This window comes from Trachymyrmex septentrionalis, unplaced genomic scaffold (assembly GCF_001594115.1).
Source record: "Trachymyrmex septentrionalis isolate Tsep2-gDNA-1 unplaced genomic scaffold, Tsep1.0 scaffold40, whole genome shotgun sequence".
Lineage (NCBI taxonomy): Eukaryota > Metazoa > Arthropoda > Insecta > Hymenoptera > Formicidae > Trachymyrmex > Trachymyrmex septentrionalis.
In genome coordinates this window covers 3,762,025-3,786,512 of record NW_017305569.1, presented here as the reverse complement: position 1 = coordinate 3,786,512, position 24,488 = coordinate 3,762,025, and the positions used below count along the sequence as shown (strand labels likewise).

The following is a 24,488-nucleotide window of genomic DNA, read 5'->3' as shown; positions in this document are numbered from 1 at the left end:
TATATGTGTATATGTATATACACACATACATATACATTGCAAAATAATATATTTTTCACTTCAATATTATCATTTATTTGTTACATAATTATTTATTTTTAATAAAAAAGAAGTAGAACATTTTATTATGAGAAAAGATAACATTAGAAAAAAAGTTTGTATTGAAAAAGTTTAATATTAAAAGTACAAAATTTTGATGTAAAATTATCAAGATTATCTTAAAGATTATGCATATAGATCTTGCAAAATTCATATATACCTAATAATAATTTTAATTTTATATGAAATTTTTATAATCCATATAATGTATAAAAATAAATAACTATATTATACCATAATTTTCCGAAATTTTACGTAACTTGAATACTATCTAAAACAGCTTTGAGAGCAGTTTTAGAATCTTGAAATGGATCAATTACATTTGCGCGACTAGTCTTCATTGGTTTCTCTAAAAATACCTTCAACATACTCCTTGTTTGCGTTAAAAAATAATCTCTCTGAGCAATTTTTTCCAAAGCCTTAAAACATCCTTCCAAATTCCAATCGATTGTCCCACTGGTTTTATCCTCACTCTAAGAAACGAATGATTGTTAATCACTTTTTCGCTTTGATGTGTCTTCTATGTTTAAATAATTCTTAATTTTTCTTACTTTTATTAAACCAAGATTAATTAGTAATGCATTATTGAAATTTGAGATTTGATTAGTCTCTACAGCATAAGAAAATAGTTTTGCGTATAAAGCATCTGACAAGGATTCTGCTTTTATTCTCACATTCATATAGCCACTGTCACATAATGCCGATACTTTCATAGTTATCCGTAATAGTTCCTCTATATATTTCTGTTCTATTGTATTGCTTTGATTTGCCAAGTTCTGAAATAAGAAGTATATTTCATTAAAAAGGAAATAAGTACTTGTACACATTAATACGTACCATTGCATAATCGATAAAAGCTTGAGCATTATCGCCTTGTAGTAGCAGCAATTTCTCACCTATTGGTGATTTCACGAATTCTGCTACTGTCACCACTGTACTTCGTGCAATATTATTTGGTTCCTCGTTATCTTTATCACTTGCTTCATCTTCATTATTATCATTTTCGTCTTCTTCGCTCTGTTCATCCTCATTATCATCTTCCTCCTCCTCATCCTCAGTATAATCCTCATCCAATGAATTCAATGCATCAATTTTTCTCAATTTTGTAAGAATTTGTCGAAGTTTTTCGCGTCCTTCCGTTCCAAAGCAATTACCGTCCAACTGTAGATTTGTCAGAAGAGTTTTATCGTGCATGGCTTTAGCAATAGCATTTCCAGCATCCATGCGTAGTTCATTATTACCCAAGTCCAGATTTCTAAGGGATGTATGATTGCCGTGGATCTGTAACGCTTCTGCTATAACTAAAGCCCCTTTAGTCTTTAATAAACAATCTCCGAGGTTTAATTCCTCCAGACCCCGAAATGTTGGTAAAGCTTTAGCAAGAGCCTTGGCTCCTTTTAATCCGATCGTATTATCGTTCAAATTTAACACTCGCAAATTAGGATTGGCAGATAAACCTTTTGCAATCGCCGCGATACCCACGTGGTATATACCGTTCTGTTGCATTACAACTTCCTCCAATGTTTTCAGTCTTTCAAATACAGATGCTAATGCTTGCGCGCCCTCATTCTCTAACCGATTTCTACCAACGATGAAAACTTTCAGTGCAAGCGGCGTGCCTATAGTAAAATTTCATTCCATTAAGCATTTAGAGTAAATTAAAATAATATGATGTACATGATATCTGACCTTCATTAGAACTATTTTCATAACACTTCTCCAATGCTTTAGCTAACATTTTTCCACCTGATATACCAAGACCGTTGTTATTCAATTTCAACTGCTGAAGTGTATAACATGGACTTGATGCCAACAGATTTGCTAACCCTTCAATACCGATTGGACCAAAAGCATTATCGCTCAAGTCAAGTTCAATAAGTTGACTACCGGCAGTACACAATGCCGTTCCTAGATATTCCAATGCTTTTGGGATTTCTGTTTTCAAACGACCAGTGAACATGTCCTTCCATAAAGCTCTCTTCAATGGAGTTCCCTTCTCTTTCAATGCCTCCGCTATAACTTCTGCGGCTGGTGTACCCAATGTGTTTCCTTCCAAATCCAAATACTCCAAGCACGGACATGCTTTAATTGCTTCCACCACTCGGAGAGCTGTATAATAATAAGGTTTATTCCTTTTAGCTGAACTTCTTATATATTTCAGCTTTTCTCATTTTCTTTTCATGTTTAAGAGAAAGAGAAAAGATAAACTGTGCAAGAAGTTCAACTAAAAAAAACAGACCTTATAAGAAACAAATAAATTGATAAATAAATTCTCTGGCAGTAATAAAGAAATATGAAAATAATACTAATAAGCATTTAATTTATACATATTTGTAGATGTACATATACAATTAAAATACAAATTTATGCAGCAAATGAGATTTCGTAAAACAATAAACTATATCTCGAAATTAACAATTGCTCACATAATTATTTATAGCTTCGTGCGCTTTATGCACGTAATGAGAAGATACATTATAAGATACAGTGAAAAGATTCTAATTACCATCATCCGCGGTGTCCAACACAAGCGACTGACCAGCAAATGAGACTCCCACTGATTGTCGGCTCACATCCTTCAACTGCTCGCTAATCTCGCCTAGACTAAACATATTGCGCGTTTGCAAGTATCACGGAAATTTTGTCAAATGATCTTAATTGATGATCCCTTGATGTAAACTGTGATAAGCACCGATAGACCGTCTCTTTGTTGATATCGGTTTATCGCTTCTCTTGTAATGCGTATGTTTTGCCAGGTGGTAAAAATGCGACGAAACTGCATGCGCGGGAAACCAATGCCAACCTTTAAGTCGAGTCAGTCGAGCACTGGAAAGAAAATCTCTATAGTTACAAACGTACGATCTGTTTGTTCGCTTGCACTTTTTGCACTGAGTATCTTCGCTTTCTCTCTTAACGCTAAAATATATATATATATATATTTGTCTCATTTGAATGCAATTTCAATGCAAAAATTTTTTGGGGATTTTGAATAATGCGAAGAGACCTAATGTTAAACATATCTTTTTGAATATTTAAATTATTCAAATGGCTATCACCAATTATACTTCATAATTCTTCATACAAAATATAAACGATTTCTAAAAACTTCGTTTAATTTATTTATTTATGTCAATTAACTGTGTAAAAATAATTATTTAATTAAAATTATCTGGATAATTCTCAAATCTTTTTAATTACATTTTAAAATTCTATGTACAAAATACAAATAACTTTATAATTGTTTACAAACTTATCAGCTATAAATTCATACAATTCGCGATTGCAAGGTGGATCTAAATTAACTTAATCAGTAATTAAATTATCAAGTAATATTTTATAAATGTAAATAGAATGATTAATTTTATTGTCTACAAAAGATTTTGTTTAACAAGAACATTAGACCACGAATTATGTAAAAATTTTTGTTTTAAGCTATTCTGTTGAACTATAATCGCTGATTAAATTGATTAAAATTTTGCTTAAAAAATTGCCCATGATGTTATTTTATAGATAAAAATTCCTTTCACGTAACAGCTCGAGAAATATTATGTTTGGAAAAATCAAATAATGTCGTGGAAAAATTGTAAAAGATGTATACTCACGGATAGTAAATAGGGAAATTTTTTTGTGAGCTTCAGAATGCAATATTGTAAAAAGTGAATTATTGCTCATTTACGCAGGTCTATGGGTAGATGATGATTTGCAATGTCGGTGCATGCCGAAATAAGAAATGTTAGATCCATGAATGTATGTATAAATAATAAAGTAATATTAGATATAAAATCAATATAAAATTAATTTTAAATCGTTTTCTCTCTCTAAAAAATATAATTAAAATCAGATTATTAAATTAATAAAATAATACATATTGATCATTGACTAGAAATAAGATGCATAAAAATCAGTATTAATATTAGGATAAAAGCTTCAAGTTTATTGGAATGAAACATGTAACGCAATAAAACATTATTTGTTATAACTAATTTTACATTTTCACATAAAGATCTTTTTTCTCGCAAATTTATTTATAAAATCGAAAAAATATTTTGTATCCAAAAAAAAAGAAACAGTTACAGCTATTGACTGTAACAATTGCGAAATAATTACATAATTCATTGAACATTCGAGACAGAATCATTTGATCTTTTTTTTTCTTTTAAAAAATCCATATATTTATTGTTAATATGTGTGAAATATCAATAATAAACAATAAACATAGGATATGCAAATTCAGTTTTTCTCAGGTGCTAATAAAGATGCTTTATTACACTGAATGCTGCTTTTCCATAAACTGGCCACTGTGTCTCTCTCTGTGTGTGTGTGTGTGTGTGTGTGTGTGTGTGTGTGTGTGCGCGCGCGCGCGCTTATGACTTTTATTACATTAATATATCATAAATATTTGTCTTCATTAATTTGATTCTTTCAGAATATAGGGGATGTATCTAGAAATATTTTTTAGCTTTTTCATCTCTTTAGAAAAAAATTTACATCTGTAGCATATTCTCGCTATTCATTTCATTTAAAATGACACGCTGCAACATATTCTAAATTTGTGAAGGAGCACAGAATACGGAGTACAAAACATCAAATCATATTTGAATCTATAGTAAAAAGGATGACAAGCTACTTTTAACAGAGGAAATGTTTTTTTTTTAATTATCTTTAGGCAAGAGAGTACAAGACGACTATGTTTTTTTCTATATATAGGGTGGTCTTTAAGTATTCTAAAAGATTTTAAGGAATGATTTCTCACATGAATTCAAGATAAAATCTTGAAAATATCCATTTTGAAACGGCTAGTTTCAAAAATACATACTTATCTTTGAATCTGTTTCTGATCACAAAAATAATGTATAACCCTAAAAACATAAACAAAATCATTTTCATTTCATCAAAATAACCTGAATAGTTTTCGCACTTTTTTCTTCAACTTTAACATTCTATACCTTTGACATCCTATACCAAGATATTTCGGTGACATATGGGCTGCGTTCCATTTAACGTAGCTCACAACATTCGTGGAATCATTTCATTCTTGTTTATCAAATGTTAAACAAGAACAAATGACGCTCGCGAGTGTTGCGAACATTAAGTAGAACGCAGCCATAATTATGTAAAGTTCCTCGTCTTGAATTAATGTGAGGAAAATCACTCCTTGACATCTTTTAGAATAGTAAAAGATCACTCTATAGTGGCCACTTTATACCTTTCTCACATTATACGGTCAACATTTAATACAAAAATTAATCTATTATATCTAATGACATTCCGAATGTGTTCGAATGTAGACGTCGATTAATGAGCTCTACTGTTAAAATTACTTAGAGACTATAAATCTTGTCTTAAATGTACATAAATAACCCTCTTATCGATTAACTTTGCTTTTGCTGTGTCTCAAGTTAATAAATTGTCCATTTCCTTTCTATCTTTTGACTTAAATATCGAAAATTTAAATTAACTTTTAAAGATTCAATTTTTACATAGTACAAGCCAATAATTGACTTATACAAAAATCTAAATATTTTAATCTTAATGTTCTTCTGTGCCTTTTGGGTGAAAGACAGAAAGTGATTCTTCATAATGTGTCTCACAATGTTTTGTATGTGATGTGGCTCCAATATAAGAGTCGTGTGCTGAAATTCGCCATGATAAAAGCAGATTTTGACTGAGCAATCTCGACTGTTTCTTGCGATTTCCAAACACGTCTAAAGTATATAAAGGTTAGAAGCCTTCCTGATACTGTTTAGAATCTAACTTCGCCTGAGTGAGCTCGAGCTGTCTTTTTGCTTCACATTGAGGGAAATTTTGTAGATCATAATATTGTGGTGCTATCATGAGTAACCAATCAGCTGTAAAAAAATATATAAAATTTCAATAATGAAAAATTGACAGAAACAATTGATAAGTCAATAGAGGAAAAAGTAATATAGCGTCAAATATCTGCTAATTGTAATGAAATATGAGAATAACTTACGTTTAATATCAGTGACTGTTCTGATATAATTTTTAGTAGTGAGCACAAATTCATTATAAATAACCCATTCTGGTTTGTGATCGAGACAACTGCTCGGATGAAGTTGCACTACCTGGTTATCTTTGATAGTCAGGTAATGTCCCGTTCTCTCTAAATGCGCCACCTGTTGAAATAAACAAAATCAAGATTTAACATTAAAAAAATATAGTTGGACAGATATAGAAAAACTTATTACAATGTAAATCTATATTTATGTTACCTGCATGAAGAAACCATTAACAAGAGCTTTTCTGATGTTAATGTAATAATCTTTTGAATTAAAGTCCGTCGAAGTGCGTTTTAATACAAATCTATCCATTATTCTACTTAACTGTTGTCTTACATTATCTCCGCTCTTCAGCGATCGATAATTTACGTAATTATCGTAACACCATTGAACATCATCCATATCTGTAAACAATTCATCATTGATAAAGCTATCGAACTATATTTCATGACAAAAATAAGAAATAAGCACTTACGTTGTTTGAAAGAATGATATACGTTCAGTAACGTCAGATGATCACCATCAATGTGTGCAAATTTCATTTTTGCATCATCTGCTGCTTTTTTCGATTCATTCGGCCTCACAAAGCACTGTGGGACTAATACCATGTCAATCATCAATATACTACCATGTTATCTTACCACAATTCTGATTCTATTACTTTACTTTTAAAACTCTTTTATATATTTTTTATTTATAATATTATGTAGATAATATATGTAATATAAATAAAAAATAAAAACTATTATTAAATTATTAGTACAGTGTTAACAAATAATCAAACGATATTAGTACATATAGCAAACCCCAATACGTTACCTGAGAGCATAGCAGTAATGCTAAGTATCTCATTACTGCAATTATGATTGCAAGAAGCTATAAGCATCTTTGCTAATTGGGGATCCAAAGGAAATTCCGCCATTACTGCGCCGAGATCTGTCAAGTTTCCATCATCATCCAGAGCTGCTAAATAATTCAAAAGTTCCAAAGCTCTCATAAGAGTTTCGGGCGCAGGTGGATCCATAAAGTCAAAATGCACCTATCGCATAACATATGATAAAGTCATTACTTTTACAATACAAAACGATATTATTTAAAAACAAAAAATAAATATTTTAATAATATAATATTATGATAAACGCACCAAATCATCGATGCCAAGTTTCTTCAATTGCAATACGACGCTTCCAAGATTAGAACGCAAAATCTCAGGATAGGTATTATCTTGCATTTCGTTTTTGTATGCTTTTTCTGTGTATAATCTGAAACACTTTCCAGGCCTTGTTCTACCAGCACGACCGGCTCTCTGTTGCGCTGAAGCTTTACTAATAGGTGACACTAAAAGAGATTCGACACGAATCCTAGGATTGTATACCTATTAATAAAAAGCATTAAAAATTAGTAATAAGTTCATGATGATGAAAGTTCCTAGATTATTGATTTGTATTAATTAAAGTCGTATTTACTTTTTGCTTGGCAAAACCAGGATCTATGACAAAGACAACTCCGTCGATAGTCAACGATGTCTCTGCGATATTGGTCGAAACGACAACTTTGCGGCCGATAGCACCATTAGTTTTGGTAGGCGGAGCAGGTTCAAATATTCTCTGTTGAAGATTCGGCGGCAGTGTCGAATACAATGGTATGCACTTTAGTTCACCAACTTCAGGTCCCAAGTTGTCCATTTCTCTTTTTATTCTCTTGCAAGCTTCTTCAATTTCCTCTTGACCAGTTAAAAATAGCAAAAGATCCCCGGGAATTTCTTCACACATTTGTATCTGAATAACAGTTCTTATTGCTGCCTCCAAGTAGTCCCTCTCTGGCTCTGGTGTATAAAATATCTCGACTGGATGCGTTCTACCAGGTACGTTCATAAGTGGAGCGTTGTCAAAATACTGTTGAAACTTTCCAGCGTCTAAGGTAGCACTCATAATCACAAGTTTCAAGTCCGGTCTCTGTTTGATCACTTCTTTCAAAACACCCATCAACAAGTCAGTAGCTAACGTTCTTTCATGAGCTTCATCTAGCAGTATCACTTGATAGGCATCCAACATGGGATCAGACATTCCTTCCCGAAGCAACATACCATCGGTCATGTATTTCAACACAGTCCTTGATGAACTACAATCTTCAAAACGGATGCTGTATCCTACTTCTTGACCTGTCAAAGTTACATCAATTTTTTATCCAAATTTATTATCCTGTCACAACACTGTTTCTGATAATATTAGGTGTACAACTTTGCTTCCGCCGTTTTCCTATAGATGGCTTTAGCGGTAAGTGGTGGTCGAAATAAATAGATCATAGACGTCACACAATAAACTTTGGCATCTGTCAACATAATCCCATAGAAACATTAGTCGATTTGTATCTGCATCATAAAGTTATTATCGATTGAAAATGTCAGTTTACGAGCCAAATTCTCGTCATTTGCGGGAGGTTTTAATTTTCTGCTTCAATATGAAGAAATCTGCGGCTGAAGCTCATCGAATGCTCTCAAATACTTATGGTGAGGCCGCTATTAGAGAAAGAACGTGTCGTGAGTGGTTTCAACGCTTCAAGAACGGTGATTTTGACGTCGAAGACCGGCATAGCGGTATTTGGTGGGACCAGCTCGACGTAGTGTATTATGAATTGTTAAAACCGACTGAAACAATCACAGGCGATCGGTATCGAACGCAATTGATGCGTTTGAGCCTAGCATTGAAAGACAAACGGCCGCAATACAACGAGAGACACGATAAAGTGATTTTGCAGCATGACAATGCTCAACCCCATGTTGCGAAAGTGGTCAAGACATACTTGGAAACGTTGAAATGGGAAGTCCTACCCCACCCGCCGTATTCTCCAGATGTTGCTCCCTCTGACTATCACTTGTTTCGATCAATGGCACACGGCCTGGCTGACCAGCACTTCCGGTCTTATGAAGAAGTAAAAAATTGGATCGATTCGTGGATAGCCTCAAAAGATGACCAGTTTTTTCGACGCGGGATTCGTACGCTACCCGAAAGATGGGAGAAAGTAGTGGCCAGCGATGGACAATACTTTGAATCATAAATGTATAACCAGTTTTTTACAATAAAGCCTCGAATTTCGGAAAAAAAACGGCGGAAGCAAAGTTGTACACCTATTGTTTTCAGAATTTTTTTTTAGAATTTTTCTATGTAATATATATATATATACACATACCTAAAGCAACATCCATTTCTTCTGAAACTCTTTGAGCAACGCTCATGGCAGCTACTCTTCTTGGCTGTGTACAGGCAACTCCTTTGGATCCAATACTTCTTGAATACTCTACACACCATTGTGGTATCTGTGTAGTCTTTCCAGAACCTGTCTCTCCAACAAGAACAATGCATTGATGCTGGGACAACAATCTCATAAAATCAGTACGATACTCAAATACAGGTAAAGTTATTCTTTTCTTGTAAAGTTCGTAATATCTCGGCGTATACGGCAGCATGGTATATGGATTGAACTGTACTTGGCTTTTCGCTGCCGTCGTCCCTGGGGTTGTTGCATTGTTGACAACGGTACTGTCTCTGCAAAATGATCATCATGTAACATTTTTTATTCTAACAATCCGAATACTCAGCAAACAATAATACTGAATAACAATGCACTAAAATAAAAATAAGTGCCTTCAAAATCAAAAGATTACAAGTAAAACTGATAACAATCACTAATGCAGACATCAGCAGACATAATTTTCATAAGTTTATGAAAATTATGGCGGTGCATGTAAATAAGTGTCTGTAATACATGGTATGCTCGCTAATAAAAAGCGACTATTTAAACTACAGGTATATTTTTTGTTGCAAATGCGAAATAGGTCAGACGAGAACCGTTACAAAGTAGCAACGAGTCTCCTCTGTCGCCGGAAGTGAGGGTTGTCAAAGTAACAAACCCGTCACATTTTCCGAGACTGGTCGTCCGACAAAAAATCACGTGCACGTGCCAAGACATGGATCGCGGACATTATCGCACGAGCGATATCGTGTGATAAGCACTTGAGCACGCTGTCTGATATGATGCCGCGACATTGCACATGGCAAAAAGGGACTGTCCACTGTCGCGCGTCGTCTGCGAGACGAGAACACGTTGATACACTTACGCGGCTTTCCTTTTGACATAGGGATCCACGACCTCAATCCTGCGTTTCGACATAGTGTCCCCGTCACTTCAAGCGCGGTCAAACAAAATGCAAAACTGTTTACGAAATTTCAGACGAGGCGTCAGTCTCGCCAAGATGGCAAGCAGGCGCCAGCAGCGACTTGAAGCTAGAGCTTCTGCCCTTGTGGTGGCGACAATCGACAGCAGATGGAGCTGACGACAATATTGAGTGAACGAAAGGTAAAAAGAAGTACATAAAGGAAAAAATAGTATAAATAAAAAAAGACCGATTGGAATTCAAAAATAAAAATAGAATTTTTTCACAAAAAATATATAAAACTTATTATAAATTATAACGTAACTAGACAATTGCTTATCTTTTTTTAATAAATCAAGTATTTTTAATAACTTTTTACCCTACTGTGGCCAACCAGGTACCCGGGTACCTATGGTCGCACATTTTGTTGAATAACTTTTTTTCTTAAAAATATTGGCTAAAATCGTCTCAGATCCTCATTATTTGACCGATTTCCTATAAAATTATGCATTAGAAAGTTTTTTTTTTATTTATTTTCACAAAAAATTTCGAGTTTCAAAAAAAGTACCTCCCCAGGCCAACCAGGTACCCGGGTACCTCTATACATAAATAATGGATTCGGGTAGTATATTATAAAATAAAAATGATTTTTATACAAAAAGCAGTAATTTATCAATAATAAATAAATTATAATTAACATTTTACAATATCATAGTAACGAAAAAAGTTATTGATGACATTCCAAACATTTAGTAACTTTTGCAGTATGTTCATCACAAACAGGCTTTTGACACTGGCTGCAAGACTTTCTTGTCTTTCGTTGTTTACGTATGGGTTGGTTACTGCAAATGTAGCATGATCCAACTACAACTTTTCTACCAGTAGTGTCTCGTGGATTGTTGTCAGCAGGGACCTGCACTGCAGTAATTGGTCTGGCAAAGAAGCTGTTGATCGCTATTTTTGAAGATTCATGACGCATAATCTGCTGATTTGCAGAACGATCTTCAATGATCGGCATAGCCAGTTCATCTGCGAGTTGTAGCAAATCATCCGCCGAAAAAAAAAAAACCAATTCTCGTCTTCACTGTCGTCGGAAGAAGCGAGACTCTCGTCTTCGGCATCGCCTAGTAACGCTGCCAAATATGCGTCTCTTTGAGCAGCATTCAATCTAAATAATAAATAAGTAATTATTATAAAAATATTACACATTAATCATCACATGAAGCATCCAATATAAATAATATACTTATTTTATGTATCTTACCTCGCATATTCGGCTCGTGTTAGATGATCCATCGTTTTGCATATAAAATGCAAGAATTTCAATATTAACTGTTTTTTTTTAATATATATTTGTTTATAATTATACACAAATTTCACAAAACACGTAAAATCATTCACAATATATGAAACCACCAACCAACCAACTTGAAAATATCAAAAACGAACGAAAATATCGGAGCTACGTTCGTACCGACTAACGATGCCACACTGCTTACACGTCTTACTTCCTCAATTCAACGACAGAAACTAAACTAAAGTGCCTGCTAAAGGTATACACAGTGTTCACGGATTTAGAACGAAATGTACGGAGGTGGGGGGCGCTTGGGCTATTCCATAACGTGCTGGAGCTTCCCCCACCTCCGTACGTTTCGTTCTAAATCTGTGAACACTGGGTATACATTCGTTTCAAAAATATTCTAGAACATTACTCAGGTATAGAAGAATGTAGAGATCCTTCTACCTCCCTACCTTTTTAGTTCAATGCACCTGGCCTTCGAAATAAAGAGGGTAACGGCATAGCTGCCAGCGTTTTATATCTGACTAAGGATAACAAAAGGTCACTATATACAATAATACTATTATATTTAGCTTAGAATATATTCGTCAACTGTAAATAAATCAATATCCATCAAATAGATAAAGATAACTAAGGCTACAGCACGTTTTCAGCCATAAATTTGTATAGAGGTACCCGGGTACCTCGGTTGGCCCCGGTACAAGATTTTTTGGTTGGCCACATAAGGGTTAATAAAATTTTTATGTAATAAATATAACTGAAATAAATAATATTAAGAATTGATGCGTTCTACTAAACTTTTATAAAGGGAAATAAATTTCACATACAGTATAGCTAATAGTCATATATAAATATAACATTTTTGAAAAAATATAAACAATGCTAATAAATATAGAAAAGATGGTAATTTCAAGTTTATTTTGAAGTATAATAAAGATATAAAAAATAATATATATACACACATATTATTATTAAATAAGTACATTTCTTACAATATACATAGCTTCATTGTCACATCCAAAAAGCAGCGTCGATCTATTGATATCAATACTGTTTATTGGTTTGTGCATAGCAGCACACAGTGAAGTCACATTAACTTTTCCATTTGTACTAATTGTATTCAACCAATGCATGTCCGCAGAATCTAAAACAGAATATTAAGATCAACTTATTATGTTGGAGTTATACAGGTCTGGATACTCTAAACCCTAAAATATTTTATGGTAATTCTCTCCTCAAATTCGAAAATTGAAAACTTCATATAATTATACGTCTGAATTATACGGCTTAGTTTTAACTTTGAAAGATACAGAGTATCAAAATTTAAAGAAAAAATTCGTTTTTTTCAAAGATTTCAAATACCACTTAGATTTTTTTGGCAAAATTTTCTTAGAAGGCACAATATTTCTAGAATATTATAAATATTTAAAAAAAAGGCAAATAATATTCATATAACCTTTTAAAGATGTTGTGTGCTTATAAGGTCTATATTTAAAATTTCATCGAAATAACTCGTATAATCATATGAAGTTTTCGTCTTAAATTTATGTAAGGAATTTTCGTTTGAAATCTTTTAGAGTACTTAGTATTAACTCTCTTAATTAACAATTATTTTCAAGTTATTTACCGAGTTTCAATTTTGAACTTTGTGCGTTATTCCAATGCCACAATTCTCCACTGACAGAACAAGTGAAAAGATTGTCAGGTCTGTCTTGGTGGAATAGTATCTCACTAACGGCTTTGGTATGCGCATTAAGTTGTGACATTGGATAAGTGTTCTGCCTTAAATCCCACACAGTTAAACTGCCGTCGTCTCCACCAGCGACCACAATATGTCTTTGTGTAGGATGATGTGTAATACTTGTAGCTGCTGTCTGTAAAAAATTATTTGTTACTTTATAAAACTTATAAGATTTTGTAGAACTTGATTTAAAAAATTAAAGTGTGTATAAAAAAATTTATACATATATTAAAATTATAGCAAAAAATATTTTAAACTTACCTTAACTTGATCAGAGAGCATAAAAGTAGTTGCAGGCATATCCCTATTATTTCTCAAATCCCAAACTTTCATATGTCCTCTTGAATTTCCAGTAAGCACTTCATTGTGTTTTAAGAAATCAACGCAATATATAGAGCAGCTATCAGCATTTTCTGAAATAAATTAATTTAATAAAAGATAATAAATATTTAAATACAACAATCAGATTATACAATTACTACAGATATACATTAAGGCACATGCAGCAATTACCAATAATTCTAACTGGTTTCTTCTCTGCAGCTGTGAGAAGATTAAGCTTTCCATCCTCTCCTACTGAAGCTATATCTTGTTCAAAATTGGACAACGCAGTGCAAGAAGCATAATCCGTTGTCCTATAAAAATGCATTATTAAGAATATAATAAAACTTCACATTTTTACTTTGAAATTTAATACAATCAATTTAATAGATTACTTACTTAAAACTATGTATAAACTCCCATGCCATGTGTTCCTTAAATTCAGTACATGTATCCTCATCAATTTGTAATAATCTTATTGAGCCTAAAGACGAAGCAGCGACAAAGAAATCTTTGCTGATAAACTAAAAATATATATTCTATTAATTCTTCATATAAAATACATAAAATAAAAATTAATTTTATCAAGAAGAAATGGTCTATTACCTTCAATTCAGTTACATCCCCAAGGAATGAGTATGATGATAAAACTACAGGATACGGTTCTTCGTCATAATTTGTTCTAAATGTCCAATATGTTATTTTATTTACCTGCATAAGAGAAATTTAACAAGATTAAATTTTGGACTATTTGAACTCACATATCATTATAATAAATTGTTAATTTCTATTATTAAGAAATATATAAATATATATAAATATAACAAATATATTTGTACATTATATAAATAAATATAAATATACGATATTTATAAAATATACAAAACTGCTAATTATTTAAATATATATTTATCTAGAACATCTAAAACATAAATTTATAGGTTAGATATGCTAGAAATCTTACAGGGTTATCCCAACTGCCAGTTAAAAAATTCTTCGCTTCCGCAAAATTTCCAAACTGCCACCTTATTTTAGAAATTTTCTCAGATACGAACGTTCCCTGTACATTTTCACCCATTTTTCATAAAAATCGGTGCAAATTCAGTCGGAGGAAAAAGTTGAGTAATACTTTACAGTAGTGTCGGAGTCGTCGGAGTGGTCCAGCTGATCGTCTGTTCTCCGGCCCGCGATTTCCCGCTCCGAAAAGTGCGCCATTGTGCACGTTCCTTATTTATAAGTCCTTATATATTATGGCCCGTATTCAGAACGCGCTTACAATGTGTGTGTTAGTGCTAAAATACTCTATATTTTACCTTACGCATATTATAGAATTACGCATATTTCAAAGATAAAAGCGCGCTTTTATCGATAAAAGCGCATTCTGAATACGGGCCTATATAAGTAAACAACAAAAGTTTATGTATTATGGATGCTCTTTTGTATCTTTATATCTTTTTCTCTCTTCGATAAATAATTATGTATTTTATTTTTTTTAAGTGCAAAACAATTGCAATTTACAATTATTATAATGAACCCGGAAAAAAAGTTTATATAATTAGCCAAGCAGAACAAGTCATTATAATATCAAAATGATGTTAAAATGATTCCAAAATGATCATTAAAAGTCATTTTTCAATCATTTCCGATTTATTTTAATATCATTTTAACATTATTGTGACTTATTCTGCTTGGGTATATACATATATAGATAATTACATAAAATTATATATAGTTATATATAAAATATATCTAGTTACATAATATTTTTTCCTGAAAATAGATTTGTAATATTAAAAAAAAAAAGACAAATCATTTTTCGTACACTTGTATTCTTCCCCCCCTTTTAAAAATATTTTATTTTATTCGTTTTTATGAGAATTTCTTGAATATATTTTATAAAATATTATATTATCATGGACTAAATATATTACTTAAAAAATAGTAGCACGTATGATTTAGCAGCTTTTAGTTTTATAATAAACCGTTAATTTTTATTTCTTAATTTTTCTCCTTTTTTTCTAAATGCTTGATCATAAATTTTTATTTCGAATTCAAAAAATAATATATATATAATGCACAGTTATAGAGAACTGATTTTTTTTATTTTATAATGAAATTCATATATGAGCTACTAATAATGATATTTTTTCATTTATAATAATATTCTATAAACGCGCACTTTTTTTTTAATTTTAGGAAGTCAATTTCTCAAGTCGATTACTCAATTCTTTATCACCCGATAAAAAATTTTTCATGCATGCAGAGTATGTATAAATATGTATAAATATACATAAACATGTATAATACGGACATATTTTATACAATATATACATATAATTATATGTGTTTATGAATATTTATACGTGTTTATGTATGTTTATACATATTTATACATATTCATGCATAAAAAATTTTATACCAGGCATTTTCTTCTATCCTGATATTATCGATATTCATGTTTTAATCTAGCGATAATTGTATTTTTATTAATACGGATAATTATTCCGATTATGTGATCAAACTCCATTTATAACTTAAAAAAATTTATTTTTTAATTGTGCACCATATCTTATTTTTTATACTCGAAATGAAATAGTTATATGATTAGGCGAAAACAAAAACAAGAAATAAAAACTAATAAAAATTCAACTATAATACAAATATATAAAATTGAAAAATCTGCTTAATCACCTTTTTAGCAATATCACAAATTAATTCAATCAGCAGACTTATGTAAATTATAACTTTTGTATAATTAATAGTTTAATTTCAATTAAATGTTGTTTATTTAAATTAAAATTTGAATACTATTGATAAGAAAGGAGAATATTATTTGAAGTACATCGAAAATTCTACATATATGGCGCAATGAAGAACAATTTTTTATTAAGTGTATCACAATATTATCTAATTTTTCTTCGACAAATTCTCATCGCGTAAGAAGACGATAAAATCTATTTTTAAGGGCTGGTGGGAGCCACCGCTGTTTATAATTTCGGCTACAACGTGATGAATTCACAACGTACCGTTTACATGCAACGAGATGTCGAATATCGTGTGTTACACCGTATCACTGTTTTGTCTCGTTTCTCTATATTTTGCTTGTGGTGGTGTGAGTGAATCTTTGCGGAAAACGCGTAAGTATGAAACAATTATTTATTATGCGCTAACAGTTTCAGCAGGTAGTCACTCTATAAAATATAATAGTTTAATTAAAAAGTTTATTTTATAATTAATACTGTATTGTAATCAATAAAACTCGTACTTGATTTGGACAGAACTCGTCTTTGGACAGAACTTGGAACTTTGATAGATATAAATTAAAAAATTATAAGGGTATAATATAATAATGTCACTAATAAAACTAATCATTTGATAAAGTCTTGTTTATCTTTTTTCCTTTCGTTGTATTTTATATAAATAAGAGACTTAAGATTTATACTTAATACGTATAGTATAATATTATTAAATAATAATTCTGAGATCTTAAAATAAATTAATAGAAATAAAATTAATATAAATAATATAGTAAATGTTTATTATATTTGATACATCTAATATTTTATACAATCAACCTCTGATTTTTAAATATAAAAAAGTTTAAAAAAACGATGTTCTATTATAAAATTACATATGGTATGTTATAAATATTTTTCGTAAATACATATAATCTATTTCTGTAAAATCACATGCACTTTCTTTGATGCATCGTTCATTAAAAAGTACGAATTTATCTGTCACATACATTTTTAGCGACGATTGAGGCCAATGTCAGCAACAACGATGTCACGGAGACGCAGCATACCATTTGCAAAATTGCAACGGAAGATGTGGTCGCGAATGCACGTGCCACTGTCACAACAGTACTCACTGGAGCATGTAAGGCTAGTAAGTGATAATAAAAATGAATAAAATATAATAGTCAATTTTTCATTTAATGATACATATACCTTTAAATATTTTTTATATACTTGACATATATTTTTTCCTTTATAACGATTTTTTATGAGATTAATTTAATATTTGTAAATAACTAAAAGAGAGAAAGATGAAAGTTTTAGGCAATAATTTATTTTTCATAAGAAGTAAACAACTTTCATCATGTTCGATAATATTAAAAGAAGATTCCATACGCATTCACATTTCAATTCTTACGTCTTAATTGTGATTTTCCAATTTTAACATGTTATATCAACTAATAACACAAAAAAAGAGAGAATTGTGAACAATAACACTGCACGTGGAGAATTTAAAACTTTTGGCGCGCTGAATCTCGGCTTCAAATTTAAATAAAAATAATGATTTTTTAAATTATTGAACCATTATACTATTATATAAAGATAATGATCTTTATCCGATGAAATTAAATCTTAGAAATTGATTACATTTTTTTACCGGAACAAAAAATAATCTTGCCCAAATAAACATACAGAAAGTTAATTATAATTGATGAAAACGTATGCTTTCAGAAACAATGGACGAAAAATTCGCGAGTCTGGAGGAAAAGTTGAGCAAGGAATTTGCGGATATTAAGTGGTTAATTTACAGCATTTTGGAGCAACAACCGAATTATTTAAAAAGTGTGCGAAACGCTAATCTTCACGATGGAATATTTGATGATTATTTATCCCCGAGACAAGATGAGATCGATAAATTCAACAATACCATGCAAAGCTTATCAATATTAAATAGTTAGTGCAATTATTATACGGTAATCTAGCTATATTTTTTTATTGAAATATGATATTTTTGTAATATATAAATAAATTTTTTAAATAATTTTCAACGCATAGGGAAATATTATTAACATATGTAATTTATAATATATAGCAGTAGGCTAAAGTTAAGTTAACTTTACACTCTCAACTAAACACAGAGTAGCAACTACAAACACAAAGTTCTTTAGTAACTGCAAGATTTCGTGTTCTCGAAACTTTGCAAGTGCTTCTGTACAATGGCCTATCTTGCATGTACGAATGAAATTAGTAAACTTATGTCGGCGAAAGAACAATCTTGTAACAATTACACCTTAATAACTATAAGTGTTATTAAATTTTAATTAACTATATAATAGAAATTGAAAGAAAATTTCTATTTTTATATTTTTTATTAATTATTATCTAATGTATTAATGATCAATTCTGTAAGAAGTAGTATTTATGTCTTACAAAATATATCCTGAATGGATTTCTAAAACTTTAATTTCAAATAAATATCATTTATTGCACAATCTTTAATAATTGCTATTAAATAATTGAATAAAAATCGAAAATTAATTTGAATTCTGAAGAAATGAATAACTTTTGCACAATCTGATTACACTCCAAAACTTAGTATGAAAAATTAAATAGCTTTATTTTCAATTGCTTACAACTTGAATAATAATGTATAATCCATTTTCGAGAAACTAAGACTATACAAAACATTGTGACAGCTTCGTGTATTTATGTTATCGCGTATGTATGTGGGATTCCATTCTAGAATAATAAAACCCAAAATATAACGCGGATGACGCGTGTAGAAGTCTTGCATTTCTTGCATAACACGCATTGTACATACTTCAGAGCCTAAGCTAAACATTTGTATGTAAGAGATCATGGTTTTATGTAAATGGATTCTGTGTTCTGAAGGGAAGGAAAGGTGAGAGTTCGCCTTGTCCACGGGACGACAAAGCTGAAGCTTAGTCAGGATAAACATGATTCAAACGAAATGAATAGTACAACAAAGTACTGAGATTTATTTCGAGTTGCGGTATATGATTAACTCTGTCGCATTTGAATAGTAAAAGCGTAATCCGTTGAGAAACCAGAATAAAACTTGTAACGCAATTGTTATTAAATTTTAGTTGCATTGCATTATAATAAAATTTAATTATTAAGATATTCTAATTAAGATATTATTAAGATATTTATCAAATATTACGATAAATATGGCTGTAAATCAATCAGTTTTTACTTAAGTAATTATATTTAAATAAAATATTTCAAAACTATTGATATATTAATTTAATAATCTTTAATGGCTTTAGACACCGATCTTTCGTAATAAAATTTTTATGTCAAACTTATTGAGCGAATATTTAATATTATAAATAGTTGACTTTTTTAACAAAGTCAACAAAAATTTTTAATTTAACGTCATATAATATCTCGTAATTCAATGTTATATAAATATAATATCAAAATTTGATCATTAATGTTCAAATTACATGCATGATGATATATGTAATTGGAGGATTAACGGTCAAATTTTATATACATGTAATTTGAGGATTTACACTTCAATTAAATGAAACATAAGATTTTATCATCCGAAATTTGTTTGAACTCACTACTGAAACTTGTCTCAACCTAGTAATTATCGATTCTTAAATTAGCTTCATAATTAGAACTCTACATGTGTGACATAAGAAAAAACTTTAGATCTAGACATTGTTATATCAAAAAATACAATAATAATACTGAATAAGCATCACAGAAATTTTTACATTTTTTATGTAAATGTCACAAAAATATAATACAAAAATAATTAAAATAGTTAAAAAAATAATTAAAAATAATTAAACATTAAAATTCTTAATTAACAAATTATTGTTATTCCAGGTTCGACAAATGTATTTATTTATTACTGGCAGGTGAGGAACTTCAACGTGATGTTGTCGAGCTGGCAGACAGGCCGTTCGATACGCAGCTCTACCTTTTATGCGGGTCGCAGTGGTTATGCCATGTATCTGAAAATCACTCCAAAATATTTTCCTGACGGCACTGTCTTCGTAGCTGTCGGATTGACCCGTGGTCGCTATGATTCCGTTCTCACATGGCCGTTTCCTTACAGGATCCGCATTGAGGTATGCATATAAGACACCCGATGGTCGAAGTTGAGATGGATTATTCCAAGGAATAAATTTATAATTCCCAAATAAAATAAATTTCACAAGCGATTCTCGGATGTAATTATGTAACATAATTACAAAGTAGGAGGACAGAAGAAGGCCCACGAGCGGTATCGTTGATCTGGAAAAAAGAAAAGCCTTGTGTCGGAATGTAACCGTGAATGTCCTCATAGAAAATACTCTCGAGACGTTTTCAAAACAGAAAAACTTTTCCAATAATCGAATAATTTTAAACAAAGTTAGAAAATCATGATTACATAATTTCGTGTCACTCGCATTCCACCATAGAGGATAGACAAAATCAATATCGGGGGCTTGGGCTTATTTACCTATTTTATTATTTTCTGATAAATATATTTGATGTGTATATCATTGATTAAAAAGTATTAAATAATTTAAATCTTTTAAGTAGATATGTTTTTCCTCTTAAATGTGATATTATCTGTGATTTAAATTTGCAAATATTTTTTATGTAAAAGTTAAGTTTATTATTCTAGATTAATAAAACAAAGAAACGTTACAATTAATTATTAATAAACAAATATTAAGTTTTTCTAAGTTAATTACGCACATGTTTTATACTTACTCATTATTTATAATAATAAAAAATATATTGCTCAACAATATCATTATTTTATATAAAGGAGTAATAGAGTTAGAAATAACTTTTTATGAATTACTTATTAATAAATTTGTTTTACCAATTAGATTTTATATCTTTTCTATTATTATATTGTTAAATGCAAAATATTTATTTATATATAAATTATAATTATTATCAGCATATGTGATTTGATAGGTATTAGATCATTCTTTAAGAGACCTGCGTGAGGATCGACGATCTCGAATTTGGGATCCGGCTACGCTTTGTACACAAGATTTCTGGGGCAGACCAGCAGGAGTGGCGGATAATCCAGAGTGCGTCGGGTTAAGTATTCCCAGACGTATAATTCTATCAAAATCATTATTAATATCGCCTCAACGATATTCAGGAAACACAAGATACATGTGGAATGGAAGTGTGTTAATAAAACTTATTGTTTATCTCTAGACTATTTAAGGTAAATGTACAATTATCAGAAATATGTATTTGCTATGCTCTTAAAAATATTATCAATACTTTTGCTACTATTAATTATTTGTGTGTGTGTGTGTGTGTGTGTGTGTGTGTGTGTGTGTTGTATCGTGAATTATTATAAAAAATTATTATAAAAATTATTATAAAAAAGCAAAGTCAATAAAGTCTTTTTTTATACATTAATTAATTAGATAACAGATTTTATAGAATTTATTGAATACAATTCAGATCCGATTCAACAGTCGCTTAAAAAAATATGTATACTTAATATTATTTTAAGTTAGCAAATTAATTGAGACGTTATTGGGAGGATCAGGTACATATAAATAAATGCATAACTAAAGTCAAAATGCTCCTGCAAATAAAACTTTCTAATTTAGTTCTAGCTAACACCAATATTATACTGATTACATTTTTTTATATGCTTCTTTCGTGAATAATACATTCGTAGCGGAATAAAATAAAATGTCATTGTATAATTTTCTTAATTAAATTTATAATTTCTTCTATCATGAGACAAAGTAATAAGTGAAATTTGTATTAAGACATGAGCTTCGTAAAATAGCTGCAAAGAAATACGATTGCGTCCTGTCGCGGAAGAACTAAGCTTTAGTTAAAACAATATAAAAAAATTTATTAACATAATTTCTTATGAAATATTTAATTAGTATTATAAATAAATTTCATAATACGCATTTGAAAACAAAAAAATAAAGTATAATTTCTTCTGTTACAAATTCTGGCGGCGCCTATGCATCAAGTTGTGTCCGTTAAAATTAGCTTTCCATCGTGTCGCGTACAGGCATTTGATCCGAAAGGTAAATCCGCGGTATTTGTTGTAATCGATAATCATATGCCTCACGATCCATTACTTTCCAAACATTTTGTTTAGCGGCATCTAGTAATGCTCTGTACAGAGAAACCGGAAGCTGAACGTTGTTGTTCGTCACTTCGAAGTCCGATAAATCTCGCAGAGTGAAAGGTCCTTTCTTCTTCATTCTCCTTTCTTCCGAAACAAATCTTCCACATCCTACAAGGTATCAAAAATATTTTGATTACTACACTAAGAAAAAATATAATCAATTTTAATAAATATTTAGTTAAATACTGCCAATAAATATTTATTAAATATAAAGATATATTTATTTAATACAAAAATCATTAATTTGATTTAACAATAATTCTTTTTATTAAACAAATATTTATTTACTGTATAAGTAAATGTTTAGTTGGCAGTATTGAACTAAACATTTATTAAAATTGACTGTATTCTTTTCTTAGTGTAGAATATCAAAATTTCAAAATATATGTTATCTTGTGATCTATTTCTAAACGTTTTTACGAACAAAAATAATGTTTTTTAGTTTTTAAAAAATATTTAAAATCATTTGTAGAGAGTATTGTTGATTGTTATAATAGAAGTAAAAATTATTTCTTACCAGTGAAAGCATTGCAAAATGGTCTCTTTGATTTGATTGTTTTCTCAGCATTCAGGGCATTTAGAAGCTGCCGTTCGAACTGCAAAAGTGAATTCTACCCGCCCGTTTCCCCCATTAGAATTATTTTTATCTTTTCAAACTGTGTGGAAGATTGATACTTAATTGTTTGATATTAAAGTTTGATATTAAATTTGTGTAAACAATAATTCTCTTACTATTAATCTATATATATTTACGTATTTATTATAAAACATAATCTCTTACATTATTAATTTATTCCACGTATAAAACATATTATATATCATAAATTTTGCTGTCATTCAATAATTGATTAAAGAAACAAGCAATCTTTAACAAATAAATATTGCAACAGTTTATAAATCTACAGATAATTTAACAGACAATTCTGCAGATAGTTCTACAGTTAATTTAACACACATTTAACTGTCTGATGTTCACTCTGATGCAAATAAAACTATTCATTGAAATATGTATTTTTACCTTGTCTCTCGAAATTTCAGTATTTGCCACCTTCAGTAGGCACATGCAAGCCAGAGTGTAGCAAAGATATTTGGTAATCTGCGTAACGTAACAGAGTATTAATTACAGACGAAACAAAGTATTAATACGTGAAGCTATTTCGATATTTTTTGTAAAAACACTGTGAATGTATGTACTAAAAATAACAATTCACACACACACACACACACACACACACACTCACACACACATACGCGGTGTGCACCCTGAACAAACAATTTACAACAAATGTCCGCGTTACATAAGCATCAGAATTCATAAATTCCATGCCTAAGCTGCTTTATCAAAGATTAATATTATACTAATGATATTAATTAGCTATTAGCTAAGTTGTTACGTTACTTGGAATGCCATACACAAAATGCATTCAATTCAGTTTAATTAACTCAATGGAGATAATCGATAACGATTTCGCATGTATTAACATTTTTTTAAATATAATATGCATTGCAAAAAATTAAAATTGGTTTGCATAATATAAAAATCAAAAATAGGACTTACGTCATCATTTCTGGTATTTAATATGCAACTGTTCTTATAAAAACGATCGTGTTAGCATTTGTTATTTTACTGACAATTATGAGAGCGCCGGTATCCATACGTCAAACATTTTTTATTATCATACAATATTTTCGTAATATGCATTTAATTCCAATATTTGCATATTTTTTAAATTAAGAGTGATTTTTTTAAATTAAGAGTGATTTTTGTAAGTTTATTAGACAAAGTTTATACATCGTTATTTTTCACATTTTAATGTTAAATGTATTACTAGATGGATCTGAAATTAAATTTTTAAATATAACTTTTCAAATTATATAAATAATAAAGTTTAATATATAGCACAGAGAGAGAGAGAGAGAGAGAGAGAGAGAGAGAGAGAGAGAGAGAGAGAGAATAATATT

The 24,488-nt window shown here is 30.3% G+C and overlaps 4 protein-coding genes across 6 annotated transcripts in view; 1 reads left to right on the top strand and 3 right to left on the bottom strand.

Moving 5' to 3' along the window:
* Window positions 1-348: 348 nt before the first annotated feature.
* LOC108751118 (ran GTPase-activating protein 1) lies at window positions 349-4,900 on the bottom strand. The gene is made up of 6 exons (XM_018491134.1): window positions 4,853-4,900; window positions 2,606-2,925; window positions 1,789-2,208; window positions 937-1,718; window positions 651-875; window positions 349-572 (listed from the first exon to the last, which is right to left on the bottom strand). The coding sequence occupies exons 2-6, from the start codon at window positions 2,709-2,711 to the stop codon at window positions 351-353; spliced, it is 1,755 nt and encodes a 584-aa protein (XP_018346636.1). The 5' UTR covers window positions 2,712-2,925; window positions 4,853-4,900; the 3' UTR covers window positions 349-350.
* Window positions 4,901-4,908: 8 nt separating this feature from the next.
* On the bottom strand, window positions 4,909-14,830 carry LOC108751117 (putative pre-mRNA-splicing factor ATP-dependent RNA helicase PRP1). 3 transcript variants are annotated; one of them, XM_018491133.1, is made up of 16 exons: window positions 14,599-14,830; window positions 14,241-14,345; window positions 14,034-14,158; window positions 13,827-13,948; window positions 13,575-13,726; window positions 13,200-13,446; window positions 12,572-12,716; window positions 9,309-9,664; window positions 7,586-8,280; window positions 7,264-7,494; window positions 6,939-7,158; window positions 6,595-6,717; window positions 6,333-6,523; window positions 6,074-6,236; window positions 5,046-5,948; window positions 4,909-4,958 (listed from the first exon to the last, which is right to left on the bottom strand). In XM_018491133.1, exons 1-15 carry the CDS (start codon window positions 14,710-14,712, stop codon window positions 5,821-5,823), a joined length of 3,117 nt encoding a protein of 1,038 aa, XP_018346635.1. In that variant the 5' UTR covers window positions 14,713-14,830; the 3' UTR covers window positions 4,909-4,958; window positions 5,046-5,820. The 3 variants fall into 3 exon arrangements, with proteins under 3 accessions (XP_018346635.1, XP_018346634.1, XP_018346633.1); XM_018491132.1 differs by lacking the exons at window positions 12,572-12,716; window positions 13,200-13,446; window positions 13,575-13,726; ... (2 more) ...; window positions 14,241-14,345; window positions 14,599-14,830 and adding an exon at window positions 10,237-10,393; XM_018491131.1 differs by lacking the exons at window positions 4,909-4,958; window positions 12,572-12,716; window positions 13,200-13,446; ... (3 more) ...; window positions 14,241-14,345; window positions 14,599-14,830 and adding an exon at window positions 10,237-10,393 and having other exon boundaries at window positions 4,963-5,948.
* Window positions 14,831-16,672: 1,842 nt separating this feature from the next.
* Window positions 16,673-21,585, top strand: LOC108751079 (TNF receptor-associated factor 6-like). The gene is made up of 5 exons (XM_018491028.1): window positions 16,673-16,771; window positions 17,388-17,522; window positions 18,104-18,325; window positions 20,237-20,481; window positions 21,326-21,585. Exons 1-5 carry the CDS (start codon window positions 16,678-16,680, stop codon window positions 21,575-21,577), a joined length of 948 nt encoding a protein of 315 aa, XP_018346530.1. The 5' UTR covers window positions 16,673-16,677; the 3' UTR covers window positions 21,578-21,585.
* A 699-nt stretch (window positions 21,586-22,284) lies between these two features.
* LOC108751084 overlaps window positions 22,285-24,488 on the bottom strand; it is a 4,136-nt gene continuing 1,932 nt past the window's right edge. The window contains exons 2-4 of the mRNA XM_018491035.1: window positions 23,545-23,622; window positions 23,044-23,137; window positions 22,285-22,634 (exon numbers count right to left, since the gene is read on the bottom strand). Coding sequence (XP_018346537.1) covers window positions 22,381-22,634; window positions 23,044-23,137; window positions 23,545-23,622 — 426 coding nt within the window. The 3' untranslated portion in view covers window positions 22,285-22,380. The remainder of the gene's footprint in view (window positions 22,635-23,043; window positions 23,138-23,544; window positions 23,623-24,488) is intronic.